General features: G+C 35.1%; 1 protein-coding gene across 7 annotated transcripts in view; it reads left to right on the top strand.

The window, feature by feature from the left end:
* The window catches only part of OXR1 (oxidation resistance 1), a 458,954-nt gene that overhangs the window by 385,265 nt on the left and 45,784 nt on the right, over nucleotides 1-27,905 (top strand). For all 7 annotated transcript variants that reach the window (XM_040262147.1, XM_040262151.1, XM_040262152.1 and 4 more), the window contains 5 exons: nucleotides 2,261-2,343; nucleotides 5,802-5,909; nucleotides 7,300-7,413; nucleotides 17,234-17,386; nucleotides 25,215-25,399. In XM_040262147.1, coding sequence (XP_040118081.1) covers nucleotides 2,261-2,343; nucleotides 5,802-5,909; nucleotides 7,300-7,413; nucleotides 17,234-17,386; nucleotides 25,215-25,399 — 643 coding nt within the window. The remainder of the gene's footprint in view (nucleotides 1-2,260; nucleotides 2,344-5,801; nucleotides 5,910-7,299; nucleotides 7,414-17,233; nucleotides 17,387-25,214; nucleotides 25,400-27,905) is intronic.

Genomic DNA, 27,905 nt, shown 5'->3' with positions numbered 1-27,905 from the left:
TTTAATTGGAGGATAATTGCTTTAAATATTGTAATGGTTTCTGCCATACATCAGCATGAATCAGCCATAGGTATACATATGTTCCCTCCCTCTTAAATCTTCCTCCGGCCTCCCACCACATCCTACCCCTCTGGGTTGTCAGAGAGCACCCAGTTGAGCTCCCTGCATCATACAGCAAATTGCCAGTGGCTGTCTGTTTACATGTGCTAATATGTATGTTAGTCTCTCAGTTAATCTACTCTCTCATTGCTACTGTCTCAATTCATCCCACCCTCTCCTTCCCCCACTGTGTCACAAGTCTGTTCTCTGTATCTAAGTTTTTATTGTTGTTCTTTTGCTAAGTCCTGTCCCAACTCTTTGCAACTCCATAAACTGCAGCACGCCAGGCTTCCCTGTCTTTCCCTGTCTCCCAGAGTTGACAGCCTTGACATACTCCTTTCCCAATTTGGAACCAGTCTATTGTTCCTTGTTTGTTTCTAACTGTTGCTTCTTGTCTTGAATACAAGTTTCTCAGGAGGCAGGTCAGATGGTCTGGTATTCCTATCTCTTGAAGAATTTTTCAGTTTGTTGTGATCCACACAGTCAACAGCTTTTGCATAGTCAGTAAAGCAGAGAAGATTTTTTTTTTGGAATCCCTTTGCTTTTTCTCTGATTCAGCGGATGTTGGTAATTTGATCTCTGGTTCCTCTGCCTTTTCTAAATCCAGCTTGTACATTTGAAAGTTCTTGTTTCATATACTGTTGTAGCCTAGCTTGAAGGATTTTGAGCATTACCTTGCTCTCATTTGAAATGAGTGCAGTTGTACTGTAGTTTGAGCATTCTTTGGCATTGCCTTTCTCTGGGATTGGAATGAAAACTGACCTTTTCCAGTCCCGTGGCCATTGTTGAGTTTCCACATTTGCTGGCATATTGAGTGCAGCACTTCAACAGCATCATCTTTTAGGACTTTAAATACCTGAGCTGGAATTCCACCACCTCCACTAGCTTTATTTGTAGTAATGCATTCAGTGAGTGTATCTCTGCCCTACAAATTGCTGCCCTACGAATGTTACATCAGTAACATTTTTCTAAATTCCATTTATATGTGTCAATAGGCAATATTTGTTTTTTTCTTTCTGACTTCACTCTGTACAACAGATTCTAGGTTCATCTGCCTCACTAGAACTAACTCAAATTCGTTCCTTTATATGACTAATATTCATTGTTTATATGTACCACAACTTCTTTATCCATTCATATGTCGATGGACATCTAGGTTGGTTCCATGTCCGAGCTATTGTAAATAGTGCTGCTGTGAACACTGGGGTGCATGTGTCTTTTAGAATCGTGGTTTTCTCAGGGTATATGCCCAATAGTGGGATTTCTGGGTTATATGGTAGTTGTATTCCAAGTTTTTAAGTGATGACTCCCCACCCTGCATGTGACTCAGCAGTAGTACCCTGCCTCCATGGCTTCCAAGCTTTCCTTCAAAAGCATTCCCTGCCACCATATTCTCTCCTGTCTCCTCCTGCCATCTCTCTGAAGTCAAAAGCAGTCCTCGCCCTGGGATTGCTCTCCAAACCCTACACTCCAGTTCCCAGCCATCACACGTTCTGGTGGACTTACGTTTCTGTCCAGGGTGTGTAGGGTCACGTCCCAGATTGTCTGTGTGGGTCTCACTCTATTCAGACTGTCACATATCAGCTGCTTCACTCTCCAGCAGTTTTGAATGCTTCCCCTCGGTCTCAGCTGATTGCCCCAAATGTGGGGGTCTCACCCCTGCTTCAGCTTCCCCACCTGCTGGGTGCACGTCTGACCTTGCTCACTCTCCTCTTCTTTTTTCCTTCCTTCCTTCATCCTACTGAGTTTTGTGTGGCTTTATATATTCCTTTCTGGTGGTCAGGGACTCCTGCCAGCCTCAGCTCGTGCTCCGCATGATCTTTTGCATCTGATCTTCTGTGTTCCTGATATATCCATGGAGAGAGATGTGCCCCATATCCACCTACTTCTCTGCCATCTTGTCTCCTTCCTTCCTTAGGTTTTGAATTGACTTCCAGTTATTGTAGTGCTTCATACCGGTCAGTTTGTAAACCTACCAGGGAAGGAAGTACATTTACTTATTTTGATACTTGGTTGTATTTTAGAGCAGAGAATCCTAGGTGGCAAGCTGTATTCCTGGTGAATCTTTAAATATTTGCTCCCTCAGCTCTATTTAACTGCCCTTAAATTACTCTGAAAGGGAAAATAATTTAATAGAATTTTACATCATCTTTTTTTCCAGATACTGGCCAAAAGAAGACCCTAGACAAAAAAGATGGGAGAAGAATGTCTTTTCAGAAACCCAAAGGGACTATTGAATATACTGTAAGTTAATTGTTTTGGAAAAGGTGATTTCTGTTTGTGATAGACTTATTGGAGGTATTCTTTGTTTATATTGTAAATGAGACAAGGGTTGCTAATTGCCTTATTTTTAAAATCTCTACTTCACTGTCAATAACTTTTATTAACAATGATACTTGTTTTTAGGATTTTTTTTTCTTAAAGAGAAATTTTATTAAGTGTGATATGAAGGTAATTCTAGAAAATTTAATAAAATAATAGTTTACTGGGAGATAAAGTTTCTGTGCTACAATGATTTTTATTAGATTGGGCTTCTAGGGAAGCACGTACTTTTTAAAAAATGTGATCTTCATTGTATTCCCAGCAATGAGAATGAGAATGACAGAATATGGAAAAAGCAAATTGATATTAATTTTCTAGAATAACCTCTCTCATTTGATTATTTGCACTGATATATAGCTAAGTTTCTCTGTTCTAGAAATGGCTCTCAAAAATGTCCTTAGTGTCAGCTTTCCATATTTCTGGTTACTGTGGAGAACTAAAGTAAGAAATCTAATCTGTGGTATGCTGCTTATTTGATTAAATGTAAATGTTGTTAGATAATGTTAACATGTTATAAAGCAGTTGTTCTAACTATATAGTTTGTCTAATATTTTGTCATATCTGTATTAAGAAAATAGTAGGTTATACATTTGTGTCATCACAAAGCTTTCCAATCTTGGCTTGAGTCTTGATTAGTTTTTATAAATTCTAAAAATTGAACAAAGTATCAAAACCTTGAGTTACACTTTGTTTTCATAAACTGTGTAATTGACAGTTGAAATTTTAAGTATTTTTAAAAGGTTTGAAATGACATAATTTGGGGTAGAAATGTATTTACTACTATCAAAAGAATCTTCTCTCAAACATATTATAAACCTGAGTGTGCTCATACCTTCTCTGCCTAATTGAGAAACTAAGAATATAAATTCAGACAGTAAACTCTTAAGTAGTATAATTTGATGTTTCAGTAAGGCATAAGACTGTAGGCATGGGGCATTTCATTGTCTACATATGTAATCACACGATTGTGAAGAATTATGACATTTTAGTTGGTTTTGAATTCAAGAGCTTACCGATTTTTTTTTCGTAATTCAATAAAACTTGTGTTATTGGTTGCAGATTGAAATTTAAGAACCGTTACTTTGGGGAAAAGCTTAATTGAAATTTGCAGTTACAATTGACCCTTTTTATCCTTGGGTTCTGCATCCACAGATTCAACCAACCATGGGTTGAAATATTTTTGGGAATAAAATGCCAGAAAGTTCCAAAAAGCAAAACTTGAATTTCCCTTACTGGCCATTGTATTGGTATTATAAGTAACCTAGAGATGATTTAATGTATATGAAGGACATGTGTAGGTTATATGCAAATACTGTGCCATCTAATGTAAGGGATTTGAGCACCTGTGGATTTTTATATCTGTGGGACTGCTGGAACAAATCTCTCAGGATACTGTATTTTACACCTGTTTTGCTGGTTCTGCTCTTGTTGATTCCAAATGTGAGTGGTCCCTTGTATCTTTGCACTTTTCCATTTCCATTCTATTAATCGGAAATCTTAAGAACTTTACTATCGGAAGTGAGACCCAAACTTTTTTCTATTTCTACCTTTCTAGATGCTTGCATTTCTTACTACTAACTTCATATTTAACAAACTATAGAAAACCTTACACCAATTATTTCTTCATCCTTGCCCATTGCCTACTTTTTTATTCCATTTACCATCAGTCTGTTGTTCATCCAAGTTGGCATTTTTGGATTTAGCATCAGTTGCTCATTAAATGTTCACACCTGTGACATTCTACAACTACTACTGTATTACCACCTCATTCAATCCATTCCTATAGTCTCTTCAGTCTTATTTGAAAATCTTATACCTTAATCTCTTTTACATTTTTATTACTTTAAAGATGATCTACTCCTGTAGTAGTATATTGGTTTTTCTGCATCAGTTCTCTTGTCTCATCAATCCTGGACCTGTTGCCATAAATCTAAGATGCCTCTGAGCCACGTAACTTTATTGCTTTATATTGGTGGGTTTTTCTTAATTACTTCATTACCCCGATTAGTAATAATAGTGAAGATGAAATGTGCATTAATTCATATGAAATAAAGTAATTTTTTAAATTTTCAGATGTTACAGCAAAGTAAAATTGGTTTACAGAGAGCTTTTACATACATTATCTCAATAAAGTAAGTGAAATACCATCTCACTGCATAGATGAGAAAGTTTGCACAGAAGGGAGCAGAACTAGGTTATTTATTCATGTCTTTGGCATCAATTTGGTTTTATAAACCTTAAAAGGAAAATATATATTTATTGGATATTTTTAGCCCCCCCACATTCATGTCTACTTTTCCTGATTTTTCAAAGTCTATTACAGTCTAATTCAAAATACCCTATTAATATCATCCTTTCTTGAGATTTAACTCTAGTTATTTCCCTTCCTAAAAATCATAAATTCATAAGTGTACTCTGGAAGGTTTAGGTGGAAGAGACAGTATCTCACAAATGTGTTTTGTAACTTTTCTATCTCTGATATGTCAGTTCTATTCTTTCCACTTTGAATGTTCTTTTCCCTTTTCTCTGCTTCTCAAATTCTTACCCCTTCTTCAAGATTTAGCTTTAAATCTTTTCCATAAAATCTTTCTTGGACATTTAGGAACAAATATGTTGCTTTATCTCTACTCAGCTTTTGTTGTATTTGCTGTTTCATTTAAACTGCTTTTCATCTTTTATGTAATCTTTTTTGTCTTTCTTACTTTCCAACTAGATTGTAAATCTTTTATCAGTAAAACTATTTAATTGCACTTCATTTTGTTCTGTACAGAGCTCTTGTAATGCTTTATTTATGGAGAATTGTAAAGGAATATGTTGACCAGTCAAATGACTTTTTTGTTTCAGGATAATTGGCAATTCTCATAATTTAAGATTTCTATAAGTATGATTCATTAAGATATACTGATTCACAAACATATTCCTCAGCTTTGGTTTGAATATATTTTCTAATTTTTCCATTTAAATGACAGGTTAGGTACATAAAGATTACTAGAAATAGCATTTTAAGTTTAATACAACATGCTTTGCTAAAGTAAAATTACTTTATAAAAGTTATATATATTTTTAGAAACTATAGTACATTGCTTTAAAGCTTTTGTAAGATAAAAATCACTTGTGTTTTATAAATTATGGTTTGTATTTTGAAATTGCTTGAAGTAGATAACTTCTTATAATTGTAGTGTATGATGGTAAAGCATATACTCTGATAATAGATTGAGACTAATTGTTAATAAATGCAAAATTTCTCAAGCTATTCTATCTCTAAAGATGGAAATACACCACTTACTAATCAAATTGTTCCATAGACATATTAATGATCATTAAACCTTATGGTTTAGATTTTCTCATTTAACACATTAATTTCTTTTTCTTTTAAACAGGTTGAATCAAGGGATTCTTTGAATAGTATAGCCCTGAAATTTGATACAACACCCAACGAACTTGTTCAATTAAATAAATTATTCTCCCGAGCAGTTGTTACTGGACAGGTATCATTTTCTAAATGCATTGATGGTTAGAAACATTTGGTTATTAAGACAGAGTGTCCATTACAATGTAGTTAATTTAAAAGAATAATTTTGTGCGTACTTTGAACAAATCATATTGGTTCTAGAAGAGACAATTAAATGTCACTTACATCCATGTGAATTTTTAATATTATTGAAAATAACTAAATTGGCTTTTCAAATATAGTTTTAAAGAGCTTTTAGAAATATTCAAAGCAGTACATGTATATGATAAAAAATTCAAACTTCTTTAAGGGTAATTTATCTCAGAGTTAAAGTTTTCCTTTTCCAGAAGCAACCGCAGTTACCAGTTTGTATACCCTTCCAAAAATACTCGAGCCCTTCTTTCTTCTTTTTTTAAAAAAATAATTTTGATCTGGGAAAATGTTCTATTTATGCATCACTCAGTCTCAGACTTTCTCATGTATCTAGAATGTTGCACTCTACTGGTATATAAGTATGCGTTAGAAATATTGTGGATTTGGTTTCAAACCACTGCAGTAAAGCAAATATCACAGTAAAGCAGGTCATAGAATGATTTGGTTTCCTAGTGTGTATAAGTTATATTTACACTGCACTGTAGTCTGTTAAGTGTGTAATAGCATTATGTATAAAAAAAGTATATACCTTGATTTAAACCGTAATTTGAGAGAACTTTATTATTGAAAAATGCTAACCATCATCTGAACCTTCAGAGAGTCATAGTTTTTTTTGCAGTAGTCACTGATCTCATATCAGCATAACAAACAGTAGTAAAATGTTTGAAATATTTCAAGGATGACCTGATTGTAACACACAGACAGAAAATGAGCAAATGCTGTTGGAAAATGGCACTGATAGACTTGCTTGACTCAGGATTGCCCCAGACTTTCAATTTGTAAAAACGTAGTATGTGTGGAGCACAGTAAGGTGATGCCAATAAAACAAGGTGTGCTTTTATTATGATTTAATAAACACAGTGAACTGTAGATTTTCTGCTTTTTTTGCTATTGTAAACATTGCTGTAAAGAACACTCTTGTTTGTATCTTTTTCTTTATATTCAGGTATATCGATAAAGTGAAGTCCTAGACATAAAATGGCTCAGTTAAAGAATGTGTGCATTTTAAACTTTGCTGGCTGTCCCAAATTGTCCTTTAAGAGGAACACCCATAGTTTATAAGTAGTTTCCCGTCACTGTCGCCCACAATCTGTGTTATCAAACCTATCTAAATTAAATTTGAATCTTTTTAAACTTTGTTAAAGATTATTTCAGTAATAAGATACTTTTAAAAATTTATTTCTGAAGGATATTGTTAATGGTGTTTTCTTAGAGAACACCATCTGATTATTAATTTAGTCTGACTGAATCTTTATGTGAATGTTTTCTTTCAGGTTTTATATGTTCCTGATCCTGACTATGTCTCCAGTGTTGAGAGCTCTCCATCTCTCAGCCCCATAAGTCCTCTGTCACCAACATCATCCGAGGCAGAATTTGAGAAGACCACTGTAAGCCTCCCTTCTTTACAAAGCTATCAAGAAATGGCACTGTATACATATCATCGTTATTTAATCTTAGTTTGACTATGGCTAGAATAAAATTTTACCTCATTTTGTTAATTAAATTTGTAAGTCCTAATATTTAAAGTGAAACATTCTTATTAAATCAGATTGCTTAAATTAACTTACTGTTAGTGGTGGTAGTAATCCAAAGATATTCATCAGCCCTCTTTAAATATCATGTCATAATTTATAAATATCATAATAATTTAAACAATAATTTATATATTTAATAAGTTAATCATATACTGTCATGTTGGCTATCTTATAAAAATGACAACACTGTATCTCTGTGACCCCATGGACTGTAGCCCACCAGGCTGCTCTGTCCATGGGATTCTCCAGGCAAGAACACTGGAGTGGTAGCCACTCCCTTATTTAGGGCATCTTCCTGACCCAGGGATCAAACCCAGGTCTCGTGCATTGCAGGCAGATTCTTTACTGTGTGAGCCACCAGAGAAGCCCATGAAAGGAATTTATTAGATTTATTCTTATTCTCATCATCGATGAAAATGGAAGTGAGGTTCTAATGATAGGTATTACTGGACCAAATGATGCAGGAATACCTTTTTGAATGTGGCCATACCGTTTTCTCATGGGCCTTAACAAAGAGATGTATTCATAAGGGGCAATGACAAAGGAGAGTAGTGTAACCTTAGGTTAGGTTAATTTAGCTGTGTTCCATACTCTAAAGCAAAATTGTGAAAAGCTTGACTATAGCATTTTGCCTGACTAGAAACCTGTGGGGTCCTTTTCTTGTCCTTTGCTTTAACCCAAATCTGCCTATTAAGTGGCTTTATTAGGCATCAGATGAAAGAGAAGAGAGTGCTGAAGCTCAAGAGAGCAATAAAACCTACATGAAAATGCTGTCTTCTTCACTTTGCCATGTTGGTAAAAGAGAGGCAAAGAACAATAAAGCCATGAAACATTTTTAACCTTTAGTGTCTCAGCTTCTGTCAAAGGTGGCCCCAAAGTGTCCTCTAATATGACTAGTCATATGAATAAATTCTTTCTCCCTGAGATGAATCCAGGAAAACGGTAAGAAACATATGAGTTCTTGAAGTTCCCTTTACCCAAGTGATCGTCATCACCTACTGTCTGATTGTGGTCAATCGTCAGAAATAATTCTTTTGAACAGTAATTTTATAAACTTTAGTTATATTTTTTTAAAGCTAGAAATATATTCATTACTAGCCTCTAAAATAATATTCCCATGTGACTTTTTATATACAGTATCTCGAGTGCTTCTGTCTCTATAATTATTGAATGTATATTTCCCACATTCTGTGTGTAAGTTCCTTAGAAGCAAGGATTTTATGATCTTATGTTTTATTTGATATAGTTCATCTGTATTATATTAATTCAAATATTGTTTATTAGTTTTTTAATATCTTTCCCATAAATTGTCAAAAGTTTATATTTCTAATATTCACTGATTGGTTTCCTGAATGTTCAGCTTTTTAACGGCTTATTTATAAGGCTAAAATGTTATTACCATAAAGGATCTCGGTGGGGTTTTTTAATATTTTATTTTTATATAAAATACAATCTTTGGGAATTATCGAACAGTCTCCCCTCATGTTTTCATATATTGATGAAGAAATGTGTGGAAGAAGATAGAATGAAAGTGAGAGTAAGTATATGCTAAAGAGCTAAAATTTACTATGTGTCATGTAAAATTCTAAGCAATTTAAAAGAATCACCATCTAAGCCTAACCTCAAACTTAAGAGATAAGCACCTGGCCTGCCTGTCTTTGTTTTTCCCTCTAGACCTATTCTACATCCTTCTTCATCCTTTTAGGTGGTAGCCTGCATCATGGATGGGCCACCTTGACCTTTCATTTCTTTTGGTTTTGGTCTTCTGAGAACATTAACAGAAGATAAGAGGAACAGAGGAGGAACATATTTATTCAGCTGTCTTCCTACAGGGTCACTCCAGAGTGGCTGCATTCTTCAGCAGCTAATTTCTTATCACATGACCGTTTCCACAGAGCCCTCCCTGTCGGCTCTCTCCCTTAATTCTTTGGGCCTATGGGTGATAATGAAGCCTCTGTTGTTCTTTGCCCTAAATTTTCATATATACTGCATACCTTTGTAAATAGTTCCATTATTATTCTCTCCTAAAATCATTCAAATTGGTGTGCCATCTGTTTCTTCCAGTACATTAACAGTACAGTGCTTATTTTACAGATGAGGAAACTGAGGGAGAAAGGTTAAGTACTCTTGTGTTTATCACTCAGTTTGCTAGTATCTAATCAGAATTTCAAGGCAGAGTCCATGCTTTTTGAATTTCCACTTTATAGCTGGAAATTGGTAACTCAGAAACTACTGTTGGGCAGTAAATATTTGGACCCAGCTCCTAAAGATAGGTAATATTTAATCATTGTGAATGTAGTGGGACCTATCATTTTTGTACTGTGAACATTTCTTTAAAAAATTTTTTTAATCTGTCATTCTTTTATAAATATAGAAACCTTTGTTTACTTCCTTTGATTTCTGTGCATCTTAAACTTTATTTATATGCTAATGTTATTTGGGTTAGAGCTGCTAATGTGATATAGTCAGTATAGAATTCAGAGGAAAAATGTTTAACATAAGTAATATGGAAAAGTGACATGATTTTAAATAGCTTTTAATTTCTGCTTTATGTTAATATATTCCACTGAAGAATGGAACAGTATTCTCAGTATAAAACACTCTTCAATGTACTCTTAAGTGAAAAATAAGAAAAGACGAGTACTTCTAATATGTTAATTTTCAAATTATATTTCATGGTAGTAAGAAAATACAATTTTGAAAACTTGTGAGAGATTCTATGGGAGGCCTAGAATGTCTTACAGGAGAAAATATATAAAGTATTAATAGAGTTTAGACACACTAAAAGCTTCTTTTCAAGCATAAACAATTATATTGCTGCAGTTACTGTTAATATTTTAAAAGTACTTACTATGCATTTATTATTGAGGAAGCTATGGCATAGAGAGAATGAGTAATTTATATACGTCACATATTTAATGAGTGGTAAAGCTGAGATTTAAACCCTGACAGTCTGCATTCAGATTTTGTGTTACATTCTTATTCACTTTTTGAACTAATTGATTGAAGCTTAAAGATCAGCAGTATGCATTCTCTGAGATTGAAACATACAATCTTAAAATATTTGTGTCACAAGTTGTAGAAACTAGAAAGTTTTTAGTAAAGAGCTATGTGGAAGTAATATAGCAAATTATTGCTTAACAAAGCAAAAATAAAAATAAACCAGATGATTCAGAAGTATTGCTTAGAATGATTAAAAGGTGAACAAAAATATTGCTTTGTTTCTTCTTTACTCCCAATATAAGATTCTCTGGACTCTTTAATATGTTGCTCTTCTGTTTGCCTGTATTCGTTTTCTAGAATTGCTGTAACAAAGGATCACAAAATGGTTGGTTTAAATCAGAAATTTACCTCACAGTTCTAGAGACTCGACATCTGGAATCAAGACGTTGGCAGGGCTATGGCGTCTCCTTACGAGGGAGGGTCCTCCCTCGCCACCTCTGGCATCTGGTGCTCACCTACAGTCCTGGTCCTTCTTGCTCTTGGTAGATCACTCCAGTTTCTGCCTTTGTAGGCACGGGGCTGGCTTCTCCCTGTGTGTCTGTGCCTTAACAGTGGTCTCCTCTTCAGGTAAAGAAACCAGCTAAGTTGGATTAAGGGTCCACTCTACTCCTGTATGACTTCAGCTTCACTTCATCTGTGAAAACCTGATTTCAGAATAGGTCACATTCTGAGGAAGAGGGTGAGGACTTCAGCATGTCTTCTTGGGTGATACAGTGAACCCATAACTTTGCCTTTTATAAAATTTAAAGAGAATCATGTAGTTTAGTCAGGAAGCTATAGAAGATTTTCTAACTCTAGTCAAATAACATTTTTTTAAAAGACATTCAGTGACTTTTCTTCATGTATAGATGAGAAGATATATAAAAGAGTGATGTTAATTTCTTACAGAGTTTTAGGGATCTTGATAATATATGTGATATCTAATAAAATAAACCTCCCTCTATTTTAATCATACTAAGCACATAATTCATTGACATATTGAACTTTATATACCTGAAAACAGATGTTAAAGTCATAGTACACATGCACAAAGTTAAAAAAGTTTTAGTTAGGAATATCAATGTGAGTTGAAGAGATTAAATACAGCATATGCTTCAAAAATTGTCCTCTTATATTCCATCCTTAAACTAGTTACAAACATTCCTCTCCCTCTGTTTCCCTTCTTCTTTACTCCCTGCTTCCTCTCTGTCTTTGTTTATACTATTATATATTTAAACCAAGAATAAATTTAAAATCCCTAAAATATATATATGTGAAGTATATTTTACCTATTATATATAAATTATTATTTTAACTTGCATGCTTTTAAATCTAAATTTTCGTACGTAAATATGTAACATATACTTTGTTATATAATATACATAAGCTTATGTTACATATTAAAGTTCAGTTCAGTTGCTCAGTCATGTCCGACTCTTTGCGACCCCATGAATTGCAGCACTCTAGGCCTCCCTGTCCATCACCAACTCCCGGAGTTCACCCAAACTCTTGTCCATTGAGTCAGTGATGCCATCCAGCCATCTCATCCTCTGTCGTCCCCTTCTGCTCCTGCGCCCAATCCCTCCCAGCATCAGAGTCTTTTCCAGTGAGTCAACTCTTCACATGAGATGGCCAAAGTATTGGAGTTTCAGCTTTAGCACTCGTCCTTTCTTCACAGTCCAACTCTCACATCCATACGTGACCACTGGAAAAACCATAGCCTTGACTAGACAGACCTTTGTCGGCCAAGTAATGTCTCTGCTTTTGAATATGCTATGTAGCTTGGTCATAACTTTCCTTCCAAGGAGTAAGCGTCTTTTAATTTCATGGCTGCAGTCACCATCTGCAGTGATTTTGGAGCCCCCCAAAATAAAGTCTGACCCTGTTTCCACTGTTTCCCCATCTATTTCCCATGAAGTGATGGGACCAGATGCCATGATCTTTGTTTTCTGAATATTGAGCTTTAAGCCAACTTTTTCACTCTCCTCTTTCACTTTCATCAAGAGGCTTTTTAGTTCCTCTTCACTTTCTGCCATAAGGGTGATATCATCTGCATATCTGAGGTTATTGATATTTCTCCCAGCAATCTTGACTCCAGCTTGTGTTTCTTCCAGCCCAGAGTTTCTCATGATGTACTCTGCATAGAAGTTAAATAAGCAGAGTGACAGTGTACAGGCTTGACATACTCCTTTTCCTATTTGGAACCAGTCTGTTGTTCCCTGTCCAGTTCTAACTGTTGCTTCTGACCTGTATACAGGTTTCTCAAGAGGCAAGTCAGGTGGTCTGGTATTCCCATCTCTTTCAGAATTCTCCAGTTTCTTGTGATCCACACGGTCAAAGGCTTTGGCATAGTCGATAAAGCAGAAATAGATGTTTTTCTGGAACTCTCTGCTTTTTCCATGATCCAGCGAATGTTGGCAGTTTGATCTCTGGTTCCTCTGCCTTTTCTAAAACCAGCTTGAATGTCTGGAAGTTCATGGTTCACGTATTGCTAAAGCCTGGCTTGGAGAATTTTGAGCATTACTTGACTAGTGTGTGAGATGAGTACAATTGTGTGGTAGTTTGAGCATTCTTTGGCATTGCATTTCTTTGGGATTGGAATGAAAACTGACCTTTTCCAGTCCTGTGGCCACTGCTGAGTTTTCCAAATTTGCTGGCATATTGAGTGCAGCACTTTCACAGCATCATCTTTCAGGATCTGAAATAGCTCAACTGGATTTCCATCACCTCCACTAGCTTTGTTCGTAGTGATGCTTTCTAAAGCCAACTTGACTTCACATTCCAGGATGTCTGGCTCTAGATGAGTGATCACACCATCGTGATTATCTTAGTCGTGAAGCTCTTTTTTGTACAGTTCTGTGTATTCTTGCCACCTCTTCTTAATATCTTCTGCTTCTGTTAGGTCCATACCATTTCTGTCCTTTATTGAGCCCATCTTTGTATGAAATTAAATAACTATAAATGCCAAATGTATAAATAACACATGAATTGTCTTATCTACATATTGTATAATATAATTTAGCTTTGGTGCTTTTAAACTTAATTTAAAAACCAGGAGTTTATTAAGGAGTTAAAATTTTTAATATGTGCTTTTTAAATGATGGTGCTCTAATTATAACTTAGTCTTATTCTTAGAACAAAATTTTATATTTGGAATATGTGAAAACATAGAACTTCATAGTTAGACTTAGATTTATGTAGATTTTAGGAAAGCAGTTCTTTATGTAGAAGAAATCTCTATATTTGTAACATCACAAATAAATTACTGAGTAAGAGTTTTCTTTAGATTCTGAATGGGAGCATTGTTTTCATAATTAGAATTTAAAAACTGATTCTTCTTTGCTTTTTAACCTGGTTGCTAAAAAGTTCAAGTGTGAGTGAGTGAAGTCACTAAAGTCGCTCAGTTGTGTCCAACTCTTTGGGACCCCATGGACTGTAGCCTACCAGGCTCATCCATCCATGGAATTCTCCAGGCAAGAATATTGGAGTGGGTTGCTATTTCCTTCTCCAGGAGATCTTCCCACCCAGGGATCAAACCCAGGTCTCCTGCATTGCAGGTAGACGCTTCACTGTCTGAGCCACCAGGGAAGTCAAAAAGTTCAAAGCTGGATCCAAAACTCCAAGTACAACACATAAAATTGCATTTAAGTTTTTCTTCACTCTAATATTTTTATTTTTTATTTGTATTCTATTGTATTCTGCATGTTGGTTTTAAAAGCCTCAAATTCTTAAGAAGTGGAGTTTAAATAAATTCTGAGAGTGATAGTTAAACATAATAATTTACACAAAATAAATGGTACCCATCAATATTTACTGGTTAAGAAATGTACATTGCTTTAAAAATAACATTTTCTTTTAGATGATATTATTTATGTTGTATGAAAGAAAATATTGGTATTTCTATGCCTTGTATGGCTTTTCTTCCTCAAATTTTATATACGTTAACCTATGTGTTACCAGAGAACATTTCTCCGTATTTTCAGTCACTAAAGAGCAAAACCTCAATAAAGCCAAGGCAGCATGGGAAAAGGAGAGTTTGTAGTTGCTAATTAGCTTATGATAATGATTTATAATAATAGTCTACAAATTATATAATACTTAATCGTACTGTACAGAAAAAAAGATGGCCTTTTTGGATCACTTGTCATAAAATTGCTTTACTTTTGCACTTTTGAACAATTGAAGTGATTATTAAGGCTTGATAATTTTTAATTCTGTATTTTTAAGAACCTTTCCATCCCTAGTGGCTAAAGCAAAATTGCACAAAGAAGCTTCAGAAAGCTCTCAAATAAGCCTCAAAATCACCTTATTAAGAAACAGAATTTGTAAATTCACAGAAATACAGAGATGCTGATGCTTTGCCATCAATATGTATGTAAGTTAAAATGAAGTCTGATTATGATTCCTCCAAACAATTTTGATTTCTTTTAAAGAAATACTCTTTTGTGCTATAATTGAAGCATTTGTCAAACTAATCTGTGTTGTTTTTAATAGGATTACATTGACAAATCGGAATTGCTAATGATACTGAGTTGTATAATAGAATTTGAGACTGTGATGTAACAACAGCAAACTGTTCTTTGAGGTCTGTTTTTAAGGGAAATATTTGACAGTATAACAAGGTACATACAGTTTTTGTGAATAATACGGTTGTATAGTAGATGATGTTGTCACCTGATTTGAGAGTAAGTGAACAACATCACAAACTTTATTTATAGTTTTGTGCCAACTTGCAGGGGACTTTCCAATGTCTTTGTATTAACTTTTTCCCCCTGTGCACACAGTCATTTAGAAGAATATTTGAAATGGAAAGTACATAGTATTCTAGTTAAGCTCACTAGTTGATTTTTTGGCACCGTGGGTTTTCATCTCAGCTTCATCTTACTCATTGGGCAAGTTACTGAATTTAGCCAAGTATAACTTTGCTCAAAAATTAAGGTAATGGAAAAAAAATAAAAGTAAATAAAGGCAATAGTATATGTCTTATGGTTTTAATACTTACATATAAAGGCTCCAATTAAGATTATTATTAATGTCCCTTATTTAATTATTATCTGTGGTAAATGAATTTATATATGATACAAAACTCTTAGATATAGTACTGCCAGACATAACAGGATGAGTGTGAAGTTAATAATTTGCATCATAAAATGAAAAGATTGATAATGATTTACAGTGTCATGCAGCGTTAAAATACAATTTCATTTTAGATTTTTAAAAAATATAGCTATAGTATATTAAATGTAGTTGTTTTATAGTGTTCTTAACTGGTCTGTTTTCAAAAATATCTGTTGAATATCTGCTCAAGTGCTTGGGATTCAACCCTCCATTTCAGGAAGGGCATATGAAATTTAGAAGGGAAGTCTAAAAATTCTTTCCTCATTTAGGCTTAAGAAATTAGATCTACTTATTAGAGTAGGAAAAGTTATGTTAAAATTTGGTAGTTCTTTTCAAGTATATAAGAGTCTGAGATCGACAAAGAAGCAGTCTTATTTATTATTTCAAAAGGATAAGTCATAATTATTAGGTATTAATTACAATGTGGCAGGTTTTAGTTCAAAACTCTGAAGAACCTTGCTATTATATGAAAACATTTTATGTTATTGTGAATTTACTCATAAAACATGAAATGCTTTCATTAGAGGTATTTAAAACAGAGATTAAATGGCACCTGTCTAATTGTCTTACTGTTGTACATAATACTGATCTTTGGGAGAATTGTGAATTCTGTGAACTTGGATATAAAAAATTTTAAGTGAAATCTAACATTTTTAAGGATTAAGACTATAAACAGTAAACAGAAAAGAACCAGACATACCTGTGACTTTGTCCCCAGCAGAACTCACATATTTTCAAATCAATTTAGTATTGTAGATATCACAGAATGTTGTCTATGGCCATGTACTTCAAAATTATCATTAAAGAGTCATCTCTAGATCTTGTTATTTAATATATTAATAAAGAATCAAATATACCTATATATCCAATTAAAAAGTGTTTTGATAATTGTGTTTCAATATAATTGTTTTTCTTTGTAATCCTCTATTTTAAGTATTCAAAAAAAGTTCCATTCTGTAAAGAAAGTCTATAGGCTTCACTGTGGAAATGCTCCATGACATCAAAAAAGTTAAGAACCTATGATCTAACTAATTAATACCTTATAAAATGTTGCTGATAAACTCATTATAGCTTGAAATTTTAAAAAGTTCTTCAGTGAATGGATTCTGCTGAATTCCTAGGTTTCACGGACAAGCCCTCACATTTTCTCTGTCCCAACACCTGAGGGATTTATTAAGTGATCAGGACCAGTCATTCAATTCAGGAGCAACTGAATGTGTGTGTGTGTATTGTGTGTATCCCTAAGTTGGCGATAGAGATGGTTTTCAACATTCTCATGATGATTTTTATATATATGTGTGTATATATATGTAAAAATTATCATTATATAAATATATTCTCATCAAAGAAGTGATTGAAAATATAAGTTTTAGTTGTGCTGGAGATCTTTTCCAAATTTTAAAAAAAGTGACTTTTTTCCCATTTTTAAATAATAAAAACATTTTGAGCTGATCTCCAGAATATGATGAGAAGGAAAAGTACTTATTGGGGAAAGCTGTTCATTTGGCTTTAATAATGTGCTTAGTTTTATTTAGTTCACCGAAATGCCTTTATCTTTTTTTTTTTTTTAAAGATTCCTGATGTAGTCCACCCAAAAGAAGCAACTCCCTCATCCGCTTTTACTGCTGTTCGACCTGCACGAGTTGTATCTTCAACTTCTGAGGAGGAAGAAGCATTTACTGAGAAATTTCTTAAAATTAATTGCAGATATATTACCAGTGGCAAGGTAAGAAATAGCACTTTAGAAAAACTTTTAATCATTTTTTATTAGTAAAATATGACAGTTTGCATTTATATTTTTAGTCATCAGCATCAGCACATGGTGATCATTTTAAGATAATCTTGTGAAATAGGCAGTTCTTTTACTTCACCATTGGAGAAGGAAATGACAACCCACTCCATTATTCTTGCCTGGGAAACCCATAGACAGAGAAGCTTGGTGGGCTAGAGTCCATGGGGTTGCAGAAGAGTCGGACATGACTTAGTGACTAAATATTCCTTCACCACAGGGGAAAAAAGAAACTTTTTAAGAAAAGGTTAGCAAGTGCAGGGTTTCTCTATCCTGGCCAGAATTCAGTGCAGTTTGAATCTGTGTTTTATCTATCACAATTGTTGATTTTCTAAGGCAGAGAACTTGTGGTATTCAAAGGAAATTAGAGTAAAAGTACCACAGTGTTCAGAAGAAATCCACATATTTCTTAGAAAGTAAGTATAATATGACACTGACTACTGACTTGAGAAGTCACAAATGAAAACCATTTCTTTATAGTTGTAATTCATAAATTATGAGCATTTGAGATAGATGTTTAGTGCTAGCTATAAATTTCCCCTGTGTACTGTTTTAACTTCATCCACAGTTCTGATATATTGTATTTTTTTCATTACTTTCTGTTTATTTCTTCTTTGGCCCATGGAATACGCAGAAGTGTCTTAGTTTAGTTTCTTTGTTAGTTGGAGTTTTTTGAGATATCTTTCTGTTACTGATTTTTAATGTTTTTCCATGTGGTTAGAGAACATATTTGAAAACTATTTGAAAACTTAATGTTTTATGGTCCACAATGTGGTAAATTTTGATACATGTTACATGTGTACTTGAAAAGAATATGTATTCAACTGTTATTGGGAGAAGTAGTCTATAAATATCACTTATGTCAAGTTGAGTGTTATTTTCTGTATCCCTACTGATTTTGTTCTATTAATTATTGACAGAAGGATGTTGAAATCTTAATTGTGGATTTGTCTGTTTTCCTCTCCTCATCTACCAGTTTTTGTTATTTTGAAACTCTGTGCTTATGTACAAAAAATGTTTGGGATTCTTAAATTGTCTAGATGAGTTGATTTGTTTAATTATGAAAAACTTTATTCTTGGTAATACTCTTTGCTGTGAAATCTGCTTTGATGGTTACGGATGTAGTCACTTCAGCTTCCTTTTGGTTAGTGTTGACTTGGTTTCTCTCTTCTTGTCTTATTCTTAAAGTGGGATTCCATAATTTATATCAGAATTCACTCTTCGTGTCCTACATTCTGTGGGTTTTGAGAAATGTATAATAACATGTATCCAGCATTGCCGAATTACACAAAGTAGTTTCATTGCCCCCTAAATCCTCTGTGCTCTGTTCATCCATCCTTTTCTTTGAATCCCTGGAAACTACTTATCTTTTTATTATCTCCATAGTTTTTCAGTTTGTCAGTGTCATACAGTTATTATAGAATCCTGAAATTTGCTTCTTTCAGACTTGCTTCTTTTAACATACATTTGAGAGTCTTCCATGTCTTTCATGGGCTTCCCTGCTGCCTCAGCACTAAAGAATCCACTTGCCAATTCAGGAGACACGAATTCAGTCCCTGGGTCGGGAAGATCCCCTGGAGAAAGAAACGGCAACCCACTGCAGTATTCTTGCCTGGAAAAGCTCATGGACAGAGGAACCTGGCAGGCTACAGTCCATGGGGTCACAAAAAGTAGGACATGACCTAGTGACCGAACAACAACAACAAGCCTTTCATGGCTTGACGACTTGTTTTTGTTGCTGTGACTGTACAACAGTTTATCCATTCACCTACTGAAGGACATCTTGGTTGCTTTCAAGTTTAGATATTTAAGGAATATAGAATATGCAGGTTTTGTGTATACATATATTTTTACTTCCTTTGATTGAATACTAAGGAGTGTGATTGGTAGATCATGTGGTAAAACTGGGTTTAGCTCTGTAAGAAACTACCAAACTGCCTTTCAAAGTGGCTGCATCATTTTGTTTTACTGCCAGCAGTCGCTGAGAGTTGCTGTTGCTCCATATGCTCACCAGAACTCCCAGTTGTCAGTGTTTTAGATTTGAGTTATGCTTGTTGGTCTTTAATAGTAATGCAATTTATACCTCCCTAATGATTTGTGATATTGAGCATCTTTTCATTTGCTTATTCTCTGTGCTATACAGTTGGGCTTTAGCTATCTTATTTTTTTTAAGTTTTAATTTTTAATCTAATACTTGCATATAAAGGACTTTAAAAGATCAACTAGTACAAAAGGGCATATAATGGAAAGCAGTAGATCCATGCCCACCCTTCTCAACTTTTGTTTTCCCAACCCAGAAGCAGAATCTTTTATATATGTCTGTTTAGAGGTTAACTCCATTTTTCTTAATAATAGGCTTTTCTTAATGTTCCTTAACTTGATGACATGAGGCATTTTCTACTGATTTTCTGCTCTCTCCTTGGTTTTTCTATCCCCCCTCCCACATGTGGTTGTGTCAACTATTTTTAACTCTTCTGTTTGTCACCTTATTCACTTTAAAAATATAACCACTTTATAGTCACTAAATATTTAATATTCACTTTAATAATATAACTTTAAATTTGTCTTACTCTTTCAACTAGAGACAGTATCTGAACTTCCTTGTTTAGGAGAATAACACCACTATTCCATTTCCTCCCCTCTACCTGCCAACTTGTTGCCTGTACTTGTCAAAGTTGGTTAATATTCCCTTTCTGTTCTGTGACCATAATTAAGTCTTCCCTGCTTTGCCTAGAGATTTACTCTAAAAATGAAAAGCCGTAACTAATATTTCCATTGTGATGATTATCTAAACACTGTTCACTGAATAGCAAAGTTGAACACTGTGATTGGATTTTCCGTGACTGCAGAGTCTTGATCCACATGTGCCAGTATTCAGATTCCCTTCCTCACTCTCCAGACAGTGGTTGAAAAACAGTCACATCTGATGTTCCTTCATATTTGAAGCATGCTTTCCTTGTACCGTTTGAAATGTTTGTTTTTCCCTGTAGGTTCTGTTTGCCCTTGTTTTTTGTTTTGGGATGAGGAAATGTGTGCTTTCCAGATAATGTGATTAGCTTCTAACTTTATCCATCTATTGACTAGAATTGACTCTATTCAGTTGGAAGTCTGTTCACTTCTTTTTTCTAATTTGGAAGATTTGCTTCCTATTTGGACCATTTTTGTACATTTTATCTCCACTGAGGTCGTTAGTAACTTTTCCTTTTTTTCCCCATAGGATGTCCTGTGGGGAGGATGCTCAGTGTCACTTCCCTATGTTTGTGCTATCTTTTGTTTTATGCACACAAGAGCTTTGCAGCTATTTCTGAGGATTTTCAAGTTTTTAAATTCTGTTCGTTGAATTAGCTGTTTCCTTGAGATTCAACTTCTCATTATATCTTAGACTTTTTGGTTATATTGCAAGCTTTCCACAAATAATGATTTTTGGTCACCAGTTTACATGAAAATATGGGTCATTGGCAGGACAGGCCAGCAAGTGTGTGTGCCTGAGGTGATCTGGCCACTTTGCTCTAGAGGAGGTGAGCTGGGGTGGAGGTCAACCATTCTGCTGCCTCCCCCAACCTCAATGCCATAAAGTTAGTTGCTCTAAATATGTAGATGCAGGCAAATGTTGAGAATCACTGAATCCACGACTTAGAAGTAGGGGAAGTTAATACATAGCCCCCAGGCCAGGTCGAAGAAGGTTATCAGTGTGCAAGTGAGTCCCTTGCCAACGGGAAGGTACCTAGCCATGGGTCGAGGCCAGGCATGACAGCTGCACCACAAGGCCCATAGACAGGGCTGCCATAGCCGTTGGTCTGGTGTAGCCACCCATTCAGTGCCCAGAGCCCAGCACTTCTTGCTGGCTCTGTGGCCAAATGGACATACATGGTGGGAACTGGTGGGGGAGGTAGATTGTGTGGCCACAGATATGAGTTGCTCTGCAAGGCAAATACCCTCCTTGTCTAGCTGCCCTTGGGCCACTGTGGTCCAGTTATCTATTTTAAATATAGTAGTGTGCACAGGTCAGTTCCAAACTCCCAATCTCTCTCTCCACTTAGCCTTACTCAACCCTGAGTTTGTTCTCTCAATCTGAATCTGTTACTGTTTTGTAAATAAATTCATTTGTATAAATTTTTCTAGATTACACACATAAATGATACTACATATTTACCTTACTGTCTGATTTACATGACTTTGTATGATAAGTCTCCGGGTCCAAGCATGTTGTGTATTTGGCATTATTTCACTGTTTTTAATGACAGAGTAATATTCTATTGTCTTTATATGCCACATTCTCTTTATCCATTCCTCTGTCAGTGGACATTTAGCATGCTTCCATGTCTTGGCTGTTGTAAACAGTACTGCAGTGAACATTGAGATGTGTGTATCTTTTCAAACCATGTTTTTTTTTTTTTTCTGGATATACTCCCAGAAGTGGGATTACTAGAGCTCTGTATAATAGAGCAGCTCTATTTTTAGCTTTTTAAGTAACTTCCATACTGTCCACTAAAGGGGCTGTAGGGTCTGCAGGCTTAGACGCCCTGCAGCATGTGGAACCTTCCTGGATCAGGGATCAAACTTGTGTCCCCTGTGTTGGCAGGCAGATTCTTAACCATTGGACTACCAGGGAAGTCCTGTAGATTTTTCTGATGATGGTCATTCTGACTGGTGTGAGGAGATATCTTCTTGTATTTTTTGATTTGCGTTACTCTAATAATTAGGAGTTTGAGCATCTTTTTTCAGGTATCTCTTGGTCATCTCTATGTCTTCTGTGAAGAAATGTCTGCTTAAATCTTCTGCCTATTTTTTGATTGAATTTTTTTAAATTGCTGATCGATTTGATTATGATGTACCTTGGTGTGGGCCATCATCAAAAAAATACACAGGTTGTCCAGTGGTTAAGAATCTGCCTGCCAGTGCAGGGGACACAAGTTTGATCCCTGGTCCAGGAAGATTCCACATTCTTGTCTTGTCTTGTGAAAGTCACTTAGTCATGTCCAACTCTTTGCAACCCCTTGGACTATACAGTCCCTGGAATTCTCCAGGCCAGAATACTGGAGTGGGTAGCCTTTCCCTCCTCCAGAGGATCTTCCCAGAGATCAAACCCAGATGTCACACATTGCAGGTGGATACTTTACCAGCTAAGCCACAAAGGAAGCCCAAGAATACTGGAGTGGGTAGCCTATGCCTTCTCCAGCATATCTTCCCGACCCAGGAATCGAAAGGGGGGAATTGCAGGCAGATTCTCAAGGAGCAGCTAAACCTGCATGCCATAGAGCCTGTGCTCTGGAATGCAAGTTTGAAAATGGGATTAAGAAAGAATGTATATATTAACTCTGTTGACTTAAAAAAATGCACAACATGCACAGCATCTCAGATAGCTCTGAGAAACTGTTCAAATAGGTAGTGGGGAAGCACAGTATATATGTGATTTTGGTAAAGGGGGAATACATGCAATCAAGCAACAATTTTTGGTAGGAAGTTTCCGCTGGTCTCATGAAGCTTCTCCTAGTCATAGGAAACAGCTGTCACCATGAAGGATTTTAGTGCCTTACCAGATATGAAGAGATGCAAGAACTGGCTCATAAAATCAGCTCCTGAGTATATCTAATTATCTAAAGACCTGCCCTACCAGTTTTCCCAGAGCAGAGAGTGCCACATTTCTGCTCTCCACCCTAAACTCCTTCAGGGGATGTTGAAGGTCAGCAGCTGCAATAGCAAACAATTTAATCTTTGTAGAGGTAGATGGCAAGCACCCATGGCAAATACCAGTTAGTTGACAGGGCCCCATCATGGTCTTAAATTCAATCATACTTTGGGAGGCATTTCATGACCATCCATCCCACATAGCTAGGAAGACTCATTCCTAGGTGATGATTTTGCTGGTAGGCCATTCAGTGTGCTATTCCAGGAGTAGGTCTTTATAGTCAAAGATCTCTGGACATCTGTCTTTTAATTATGATCCAGGAAAGTAATCCCTCTTCTTTTATCCTCCCATGTCTAGAATTAGACTATTACAATCATTGATACCATACAGAACTATGTATTTGATCAACTGCTTCACATTACCTAGTCATCATTATTTTCATTGGAGGTTCAGTTATACCTTTGGTATTGTAAGAAACAATAATCTTGTAAAACTGGCAAAGTGCAAATAATATAGCTAGCAATATTATTAAGATCATAATTAGAATTAAGCCAGGAACTTCTATTAGGTTTAGCCCAATGTATTCTCAGGTCATCTGATGTAGTCTGTTCTATACTAATCTTTATCTTTCAGGGAAATTATATATTGGCACTGTGCATAAAGCTCCCAGTCCAGTTTCCTAGTGTTACTAGGCTGGTTATCCTTAGTATAATTTAATTTTTCTCAAGATTAAGTGCTAAGTCACTTCAGTCGTGTCTGACCCTGTGACCCTGTTAACTGTAACCCACCAGACTCCTCTGTCCATGGGAAGAGGGGACCTTAAATCTGAAATGACCACAGCCTGATGTTAACCTCATAAATCCATCCCATAATTGTGGGAGGTTTTTTCCCTTGGCTGAATTTTGCTTGTTGTTCTGATTGAGCTTGAGTAGCCTAGAAGAAAATTCATATTACGACCAGGGTCAGAGCAGGCATTATTAATTGGCCAGATGAGAGGATCCCACCTACTAATACTGAATCACTTTATGCAGAAATCAAAGAAACATTGTAAATCAACAGTACTTCAGAAGTAAATAAGTGGATAAATAGTATGGGATTAAAGAATTTTGGGTACTTGAGTTGGAGTGATTAATATTTGTAACTCAAATGTGGAGAGATTATAGTAGAAAGCATTGGACTTTTTAGATTTTGGATCTTAGTCCTACCGCTTATTAGTTAGCTGTGTTGTTGATTATTTAAAACAAATTGCCTAGCCTCTCTCAATTTTAATTTTCTTGCCTCCATTCTCATTTCAGAACTATAATTATGAAGAGGAAATGAAAAATATATGTATAAAGCATGGTACATACAAAGCATTCAGTAAATATTAGCTAATATTAGTGGGATCAGCTTCTTATGTACTTCAGTTTGCTCATTTGTAAGATTAGAGGGTTGGATTCTTTATATTTGTATTGCTGTTTATATAAATATATTTAAAATGTCATAGCTTTTCATGATTAAAGTAGATGCCATATGCCTTAGAAGTCATAGAAGTCATCTAATCTATCCTATGTTACAGATGAAGAAACAGCCCCAGAGGCTGCGCTTGCCCAAGGCCATATAACTAGGCTAGCGGAGTCAAGTAAAGTTGAGACTTACTTTTAAAGATATTTTAAACAGATTACATTATTTCCTTTTATAGTAGATTGGGTTATAGGCACATTATTTATTAAACTTGCATTGTCTGCATGAAACCATTTGATACCTTTGGTGAGAACAACACAAGAAGTTGTGTGCAAATTAATGTGAAACAAGGCTCATGCCTTTGGAGGACTATAAAGTCCTCCTTACATTACTGCAATTATCTTGCTGATGTAACTCAACAGTTTACTGAGGCTGCAGATTTTAATTCCTGACTTGACTGATTGACGGTGAATATAATATTCTTTGAACTTGGCCCTGCTAACAAGGAGAATTTACTGGGAAAATTTGGGTATTATTAAAAACATTTTCATGAGAATGCCATAGTGCTTGAGTGTACTACTTTTGTATAATGTAGGTGGCCTAACATGGGAAGAAAATCAGTAAAAATATCTAAAATAATTTTTGGAAATGTAAACTTTGAAGATTAAACATTATTTTCTCTTTTCATCTTAGGGCACAGTCAGTGGTGTATTGCTAGTTACACCAAACAATATAATGTTTGATCCACATAAAACTGACCCATTGGTTCAAGAGAATGGCTGTGAGGAATATGGCATCATGTGTCCAATGGAAGAGGTGATGTCAGCAGCAATGTACAAAGAAATTTTGGATAGCAAAATAAAGGAATCCTTACCCATGTAAGAGTGATATTTATACTCCTTTGCAGTTTTTTCCATCTAGTTAGTTGACCTTGGTCTAATACCTCTTAAGTATCTTTTAGTAGTTTTATTATAGATGCTTTTCATTTTATCAGTAATGAAACATATATAGTGTTGAAAAGATTATTCTTTATGCACTGGAATAGTTAGGAATTGTTTTAAATTGATATTTGCATATTTGATCAGAGAACCTGATATTTAAAAGTAACCTGTAGTATTCATTTAATTCAGTGTTTACCAGCCCTTTTTCTTCAGATACGGAATTCATAATTCTAAGTTATTTTTATTAGTAATTTAAAGTAATATAAGTAATCAAGGATACGTTTCAAATTTTCCTTAGAAGAGCCTGGAGAGTTGGGTGTGGGATTTGGGAGAGGTCATGAGCAAAGACCTGACGTTGGTACAACCAGAGCAGCTTTGTCTTTTATTTACTGATTTTATATGTTTGCATCCTTCTCTCTCAGGAAACTATGAAATATAGGGGAGAAGACCCATAGATTGCACAAGTGTAAAGTTAACCCTAGAATGTACTGGTTATGGAATTTGTGTGTTTCAAGCAATAGGTGTGAGGTTACAGGTCAGCACAGCCTGTGAAAGTAATGACAGAGAGAAAAGGGAAGGATAATAAATAAGAAAATAAAAGATAGGTCTACAAAGAAAGGAATAGGAAAGTACAAAGGAAGAAAATTAAAATAGAAAAGAGCTTCCCTATTTCTTCATAATTTGTCATTCCTTTGTCAACGGTTTAAAAACTGTCTTCACTTTAACTGATACTGAGATTTCTGTCCCTGTAATAACCTATAAAGTTGATAATGATTGTTTTAAAATTAACCTTTGTGAGATAGAACTACTTACAAAAGAGAGAAAGTTATTTTTGTCTCTGAGGCAGACTATATAAATTGTTAGAATACCTAAGGTAGAATAAAATCATTTATTTAAGAATGTCCATTATACCTCCCACCCCAATAGATAACTATTTTGGCGTGGTAAACTCATCTTTAGAGATGCAGATTATTCCTAAGATTGCCTCTACTGTTAGTTTTTAATATATCATCATCCAAAATCAGTCTGAGCAAATAAAGATTACTGTGGCAGGTAGAGAGGTGAGGCAAAGGTGAAGGAGTGAAGGATTAGATTAAAAGGGAATCAAGATTATAGCTATGTCAGTCATGAGTGAGATCATTTTCTCTTGCCCTGATTTTCCGTTTGTGTTAGGATACTTCGGGATTTTATTGAGTATTATGTGGTATGGTACCTAACTATTCTACACAGATGCTGTGGGACTCTTCCTCTTCCTCTTCTAAATCACTTTTTTATCATTTAGAACATCACCTGGAAAGACCATCTATTTGATCCAAACATTTTTTAAAAAGTACTCCAAAAAGAGATTTCTTTAAATCCTGCCTTATGAATTGATTAAAAATAAATATCTGGCAACAGATCAGATAAATGAGTCATGTGATTTTGCAGAATAATGTTATATATGGTAAAAATGAGGTGTATAAGATTTTATTGGTTTTCTTCTGTCTTATATTGGGAAGTTGATTTCAAAGGTATTGTTCAGGAACAATAGCAGCATGATTGACAAAAAAAAAAAAAAAAAATGTTACAACACTTATCTAAATCTGTGTCCTGTTGGATTTACTTAACTTTATCTCTTACCTAAGGGTCTTCTACAGATAGTTTCTCAACTCTTTTTGCTGAGTTCCAGGACTCTTGCCTGGAAAATCCCATGGAGGAGCAGCATGGGCTCTTTGTAACCCCACTTCACTTTCTTTCAGGACCCTGTGTGTGCAGTTTTAGTCGATCACCAGTAGGTGACACTGTTACATATTTAATAGCACAGACTAGATGCTTGGATTTCTTAAGGTGAATCAGTCAGTGCAAGGAAAGCAGAGATAGGAATTGGACTTCAACTAACTGATACTTTTTAAAAACTAAAATTTACCTATCCTATGCACAATAAAATTATGTTTATCATTATAAAAATATCAAAACTAGAATAAGAGGGAAAGAGTTACCCATCTTCACCATCCAGAGGTCACCAATAAATTTTGTGTCAACTTACTTCCCAGTCTTTTCTATTCTCAAACTTGCATAAATATTCTTTTCCCACTAAAAACTCATATCGTTTCCATTTACTAGTTTTTAGCCATCGTTTTAAATTGTTGATTTGTATATCATGCTGTAGTCTGCCTCCATGCAGAACTTACACTACCTAATCTTTGAACATTAGTGCTTGTATATTACAAACGGCATTAAACATGGAAATCTAGAAGTAATGATGAATCATTCAGCCAGCTAATATCTAACCTGTTAGCTGAACAAGTTCTCTTAGAATTGTTAAGAGTTGTCACTGGAACCATGAAGAATTCCTCTAAGTACTTTTGCCTTGATTCTGTTCAGGTTGATTTTTAGCTTTGCATTTGAGTCATTTATTTTAGTTTAATTTCTGTTTAAATCTATATAAGCACTATGTGTGTGT

The sequence above is a fragment of the Oryx dammah genome, unplaced genomic scaffold (genome assembly GCF_014754425.2).
Source record: "Oryx dammah isolate SB20612 unplaced genomic scaffold, SCBI_Odam_1.1 HiC_scaffold_19, whole genome shotgun sequence".
NCBI lineage: Eukaryota > Metazoa > Chordata > Mammalia > Artiodactyla > Bovidae > Oryx > Oryx dammah.
The sequence above is the reverse complement of the archived record's forward strand: the minus strand, read 5'-3'. Positions and strand labels throughout refer to the sequence as shown.